We start from the raw sequence: 6,741 nt of genomic DNA on the forward strand, positions 1-6,741 counted from the left end.
ATGTAAGATTTTAAAAAAGATTTGTGAAACTAAAATGATGAATAAAATTTTTTGAATCATTATGGTCATGATGTTTGAGGTTTTTAATTTTTAAAACTCTTTTTCTCTCGAAATTAACAATATGGGTGAGACTAATATGAGGTTTGAAATTTGCATAGAGATTGTAAATAGAGTAGTATTCTTTTATACAAAACTCATTTAAAATTCTAAATATCGGAGGTGTTCTAAGACATAAGCGAAGTTTTATGAGCTTGGGATGCCAGTCAAGGTAATTAGGTTGCCGACTCCGAAGCCTAAGAAAGATGCTTAGTTGGCAAGCAGTTTGAGAGCTGAGGAGGGTGCTCGAGTTGTCAAGCGCTTCAAAACCTAAGGCGATTGAGAACCCTGACTTCCAACACTTTAGAGATCGATTGAGAAGAACACTGAGACAACCAAACACTTTGGAGATGTTGAGTACCATAAGATGTAGGACGAACTGAGAGGTGCATTGGTATCACATGTGTCGAAACGCTTAGGTTGAATTTGCTGAGTTGGAGGAGAAATATTATTCACTTAATATAAAAGAGATATTTTATTATTTTAATATTTTGGTCAATGTGATGTCGATTAAATAAAGTTGTTTTTTTCCCCTCATCGTTGGATAGACACACGTACTCTCTCCTCTGCCTTCGGATTCCAATCAATGACATCGACTGACAAGGAGGAAGGCAGACAGAAAGCATGTATTTAAAGTATCCTCTCCCTCCCCGTCTCTCCCTCTCTGTCTCTCTCTCTCTCTCTTCTATTAAACAACCCACACACAAATAAACAAACACTCTCTTCTCCTCCTCCCTTTCCCTTCCCTTCCCTTCCCTTCTTCTACGTTGGAAACCGTGCAACTCCTTCGCCAAACTCCAAGATGAAGGAATGGTCAAAAATGAGTGTTCATGGTCTTGGCACTGTCCCCATTAATACCTTCCCTTTCCCCTTCCCCTTCCCCTCATTCATTGCTGATCTTCCTCTCAGCTTCTTGGTTCATGTTAATCATCTTAAATCTCTTCTTGATTCTCACGCATCTTCTTTCCATTTCAATTTTTTTTATATATATTCCATCTCCAGATTATGGTGCATTCAAATGATTCTCAGCTATGTTTTTCTAAATAGGACGTACAATCAAATTAAATTTCTAGACTATCCGCCACGAGCAATAATCTAGAATTTAAAAAAAAAAATTTAAAAATGAAATATTTTAAGGGAAACCATGCATGCAAGACGACAAATGCATGGATGAAAGCATGTGTCCCATCCACGGCTCCTCTTCCTCCGGCGGTGGGAGCCACTTCCGGCGGTGGAGCCACCCGCTGAGGTGGGCACAGCTGCGCGCCCAGACAGGAGACGTGAACGGTGGTGCAACTTCATTTAAGAATCCACAAAGTCATCATTGCTCCACCACGTCGATCGGCATTATGATTATTATTATCTAATATATCTGTGTGTGTATCTCTCCTCTCCTCTCCTCTCATCTCCTCTACCTGCGCAGCCTTTAATACGTTGCGAACTATCTTCTCCCAACATTGCCAAATCTCCCAAAAGGTGCTGGTTGGTCATTGAGAAATCAAAAAGGCAGGATGATGAGGGTTAGGATCTCGAGACTGCAAGGGGTTGCACCGTTGCAGTAGGGTTTCCCATTTGACCTTCTTGGGATTCCAATGACAAAGATAAGAAAAGGGGAAGCAGATGAAATGATGCATGCATGTGTGCAAAGAGGAAAGATACGGCAGATATACTTTATGTTTATAGGGATCGACTCCGTAAATCTATCTATCTATCTATCAATCCTTTTTCTTCCCTAGCTACTCTATAAAAGAAATACACACATATATATAAGATAAGATGAAGATAGATAACTAGGAAATGGCTGATAATAAGAAAGAAAGAACAAATTAGCAGTACATGCATGTGTATATTCTAGCTGGCCAGATTCTGGCCGTTTAGCAATACCCTTTAGAAGGAGTAAATCTTGCTGGCCAGAATCTGGCCAGCTAGAAATCCCTATCTCCCAATTAAAATGCATGCATGGATATGCATATAATTAATATGGCCATATGAAATTACTAAAATACCCATGCATATGCATGCATGTGTATATTCTAGCTGGCCAGATTCTGGCCGTTTAGCAATACCCTTTAGAAGGAGTAAATCTTGCTGGCCAGAATCTGGCCAGCTAGAAATCCCTATCTCCCAATTAAAATGCATGCATGGATATGCATATAATTAATATGGCCATATGAAATTACTAAAATACCCATGCATATGCATGCATGTGTATATTCTAGCTGGCCAGATTCTGGCCGTTTAGCAATACCCATTTAGAAGAGTGATAGATATATATATATCATCAGTTCATGGAACAAAAACATTATATAAATCATGTAGCAGATATATTAAAGGACGATAATTCCCTTCTTTGTAGTTTGACTAAATGTGATAAGCCAGGACATGTTCTTTGTCAGGATGTCTTTCTATGTCACTCCCTCCAGCGAATTCCAATTCCAAACCATGCTCGCTCCAGATGTTTAATCGACCTGCAACTCATCAGACACGAGAGATCCATAATTTTTCCAAGAATCCTTATTTATATATCTATCTATCTATATATATATAATTAGCATAAGAATTAATATTATTGTTGAATTTTTATTTAGGGGATTAATTAAAGAGTAGGAATTGAAGTGATCATATGATATGATTTGGCAGTGCACTAACCTTTCAGGATGGTTACATGGATCCGACGCTCGAATGCTCATCGCCGCCGGTGGCGCTCGGCCTCGAGTAGTGTCCGCCGCCGAGCAGCCTGATGGTGGCTGGCGAGGCGGAGGCGCTCATTGCCGCGGCGAGCCCCGCGTCGTAGGCTCCGTTGGCAGTGTCTCCGAGTCTGGCCGCCAGTAGATCCGCGTCGGCGTGATGGTTGCGCAGCATCATGATCTGGTGGCTGGCGTTGTGGTAGTGGTGGTGGTGGTGGCTTTGCGGGAAGTCGAAGCCCGTTGTTGCGCCGACGAAGGGGAGGGCGGCTTGGTGGTCGAGGAAGGAGGAGGGGTGTTGGGCGGCGGCGGCGGCCGGGGAGTGGGAAGAGGCTGCCGCCGCAGCCGCCGCCGCTGCTGCGGCGGCGGCTGCGGACTGGTACTTGGAGAGCTCGGACTTGGCGCGGGAGAGGTCGATCTGGAGCTGGCGGAGCTGGTGCTGGAGGATGGAGATGACGCGGACGCAGCCGTAGACGGGGTCGAAGAGACGCATGTCCGCCTCGTAGGCGAGCGAGTTGACCGCGTCCTCCCGCTGCAGCGGGTGCAGCTCGTTGAGCAGCTTGGTGACGTTGCTGGCGCCGAACACCCGGTGCACGTGCACGAACTTCTGCGGCTGGTCCGGCGGGAAGTAGGGCGCGAACACGCAGTCCGGCTGGCACTTCCGCCGCAAGAACTTGCACGCCGCGCACGGCGAACTCGTCGAAGACGCCGCCGCCGCCGCCGCCGCAGCCGTCGCTGCCGCAGACCTCGACGACGACGACACCTGCACCACCGAAGACGACGAAGACGAACACGACGACGCCATTCGATCTCCCGCTCCCCCCTACTACCTCCACAAACCGATCGGGTTACTCATATACAGATCAACCGCCCCCCAGCGATCATATATATAGAAACATCTAATTCCTTTTGTTTCCTTAAAAAGCAGTAAAGAAGAAAAAAGAAGGAAAATATTTCGCTGATTTTTTTCTAATTATACCCAAAAGAACAGAACAGAACAGAACAGAAACAAGAAATAAAGATACGACCTTTGCGCGGATCTCCGCCGAGGCAAAAAAATTAAAAACAGAGATCTCTTTTCTGATTACCAACCAGTCAAAGAAACCCTCGAAGGGCGCATGATGCCATGCCATTTTGGCGTGTCAATTGAAGGACAAAACCCCAAAAAAAGAAGAAGAAGAAGAACAACAACAACAAAAAAAAAAAACACACTAAAAACCACAGTTTTGAGAAAAGCAGCGGAAAGATTGCTGCCGCGCATCCATTTTGATCAGTACCTTTCTCTTTAATTCGACGCAGGTAAACAGGCAGGCAATGATACTCTCCGTGCCTTCTTCCCTCTTCGACCGCCGGAGGCCGGCGGCTGCCAACTGCGAAGAGAGAATTATAGAGAGAGCAGCAGCAGCAGCAAAGAGGCGGCGGAAAAGCTACGATGATGATGAGGGCGGAGGCAGAAGGGCATATAATTTAAGAAGGTGGTGTGATTGATGTGGGGGAGAAGAAGAAGGAGAAGAAGACGAAGGTGAAAGATTGTGGCGATGTAAATCGTCGGTTAATTCCGGGTGGATGTCGGAGACAATTGATGTGATTGAGAGAGAGAGAAGACATGAAAGAAAGAGCATGTCTTGATTTGACCCTTCCTCTGCCATGCAATTTACTGCTGTCTTTTTATTTATTTATTTTTTATTTTGTTTATATTTTTATTCAATCCTTCAACTCCTCTCCTTCTCGCTTTAAGGAAGTTTATTCCCATTCAACAGGCAGAGACTGCAGATGCAATAACTCGGCTCAGATCAGATATATTCTCATGCATTTGAACCTCTCCATTTTTTTTTTACTGTTCATCTGCTTTTTCTTTTCCATGTAATTCTCGTGGGTTATAATAATAATAATAATAATAATAATCCTAGGGCATCGTTGGACGTATCACATCAGCACTAAATTGTAGGTGAGCAATTAGGTACCGTTAATTAATTACGCATTCAATTCATTTGACATGAAACCTAAATGGTGCAATCAATTTGTATGGTTCGTGTGGAGCTTTGTAATGGCTTGTCCATCGGAGATGCTAACTCGGATGCTCGTTAATTTACTCACACATTGGCGTGTGTTTTATGGATCGAGAAATGTTTCTCGATCGAGAGATAATTAATTAACGCATTGAGGACGGGACGAGCAGGAGCAATGATTTCTCTATCTATGTGTGCTCGGCCGGTCCTCGGTATTAATGGCGGTGTTGGTGATGGACCCGTGCGAGCCCACTGGGGACGTATTAATGTTGTGGGTCGATAATGGACCGGTGGTGACTCGCTCGGTGGGAGCATGCTTGTGTTTAAAAGTCTGTGGTAGGGTCGATGACACAATGATTTGGGAGAGACATATTAAGTTTAGGTTAAAATTAGTAAGTGAAATGATAAAAATGAATGGCGAGCTCCAAGATAAGCACGTGCCTTTAAAATCGATACATGCACTGCACCTACATCAATCATACCATTTAATTTGAAGCAAATATTCTTGAGTTTGAAAATAAATTAATTAATAAATGAAATAAATCTTTAAATTATTGTGTTCGCGCTAGCTAGTATGGATAAGATTGTCGTTATCTTCTTCGCACTCACAACGCCATACCTGTTGGCGCTCGTATTGTAGTCACACTCAATGTTCGCGGCATCCACACTTCTGCTTGCACAGGAGTTGAGGCCAACATTGTGGTTGTGCTCGTGCTAAGGTCTCACTCGACATTCGCATTCGTGTATACTTTGAGATCATGCGAGAGCTTAAGCCGCACTTGGGCTCAACGTTCACTGTCCCCAATTGACCTTGCACCGCGCTAAATAATGACGTAGCCAGGATTTTTAATTAGGGGAGCCGAATTCAATACAACACAAAATTAAATTATCCAATGCTAAAAACTCGAAAATACTTAAAGAATATAAGTTGAAATTTTAAATATTAGTGTAGATCAATTTTCATAATCAAAAGTATATGATCCTGTCCGAGCGCTGAGTCGACGGACGCTGGGGATCGGACGTGGTGCTCTCTGCTGTCTCTGGCTGGTGATGTGGATCTCCGACGAACCTGCAAGGAAGTCGAGCCGAGAAGGGGTTCCCGACGACGACCCTCCGACGCTCAAGTCAGGCAAGAGGAAAATGATGAAGTGACTCCCAAGATGATAGACTGCGTACCTCCGGTGAAGTTTGTGGGCTCTTATATAGAGCTCTAGGGAGGCTTGTGCACACTTGTCGAGGCGTACACGTGTCCTTTACCATACCTCAGTATAAGCTTACCAGAGGAGCATGTCTGACATCATACTGTTACAGTCTGAGCACATCTCTGATAGGACAGCAGAACCTTCCGTCGTAGGATTCTGCGTATGACCTGATCGTCGAACATGCCTGTTGTCAGAAGATGTTCCCCAATGTCCCCTTGTCCTTTTGTCTCTTTTTTCCTCGAGCCGAGCGTCTATCCGCTCGGCAGGAATCGGTCCGACCGGGAAGATTCCACTCCATCGCGTGCTCGGCTGAGACTGTTCCTTCACAGTATTGCTGTCTTACGCCTCGGACGAGCGGTCTACCCGCTCGGCCCGGCGACCCTGTTCGCCATGAGCGTCGGAAACCCAACTCCCCACCGGGTTGTTTTTGATTCCGCTCGAACTCGCTAGGCCGGTCGGCCAATCGGCCAGACCTTAGGTTGACCATTTTGCCCTTTGCCCTCCACGTGGCGTTGACTCCCTTCAAAAGGGGTCCTCCGTCCTTACCGCCGGATCACTTGCCTCCCCTTCAAGTCTAGTCGAAGGAGGCGATTAGTCCGACTGACTGGACCGCTAGTTACGCCGAGCGGCGTTTCTATGAAACTGTCCTCCGCTCGACCCCCACGGGGGTAGCTATAACGTAAGTCAACGCCAACATTCCTCGGATCTTTTCGAGATTTGTGCCAATCTTCGCTATTAAGGCCGGGCATG

The 6,741-nt window shown here is 45.4% G+C and overlaps 1 protein-coding gene across 1 annotated transcript; it reads right to left on the reverse strand.

Moving 5' to 3' along the window:
• Positions 1-2,398: 2,398 nt before the first annotated feature.
• Positions 2,399-4,372, reverse strand: LOC122049301 (protein ASYMMETRIC LEAVES 2-like). The gene is made up of 3 exons (XM_042610701.1): positions 4,058-4,372; positions 2,746-3,606; positions 2,399-2,564 (listed from the first exon to the last, which is right to left on the reverse strand). Exon 2 carries the CDS (start codon positions 3,583-3,585, stop codon positions 2,758-2,760), a length of 828 nt encoding a protein of 275 aa, XP_042466635.1. The 5' UTR covers positions 3,586-3,606; positions 4,058-4,372; the 3' UTR covers positions 2,399-2,564; positions 2,746-2,757.
• Between the last annotated feature and the right edge of the window lie 2,369 nt (positions 4,373-6,741).

Source organism: Zingiber officinale, chromosome 2B (assembly GCF_018446385.1).
Source record: "Zingiber officinale cultivar Zhangliang chromosome 2B, Zo_v1.1, whole genome shotgun sequence".
NCBI classification, from domain to species: domain Eukaryota; kingdom Viridiplantae; phylum Streptophyta; class Magnoliopsida; order Zingiberales; family Zingiberaceae; genus Zingiber; species Zingiber officinale.

Excerpts from the sequence above, each read along its gene's own strand:
- LOC122049301 (XM_042610701.1), bottom strand. The coding sequence starts at position 3,585 with ATGGCGTCGTCGTGTTCGTCTTCGTCGTCTTCGGTGGTGCAGGTGTCG.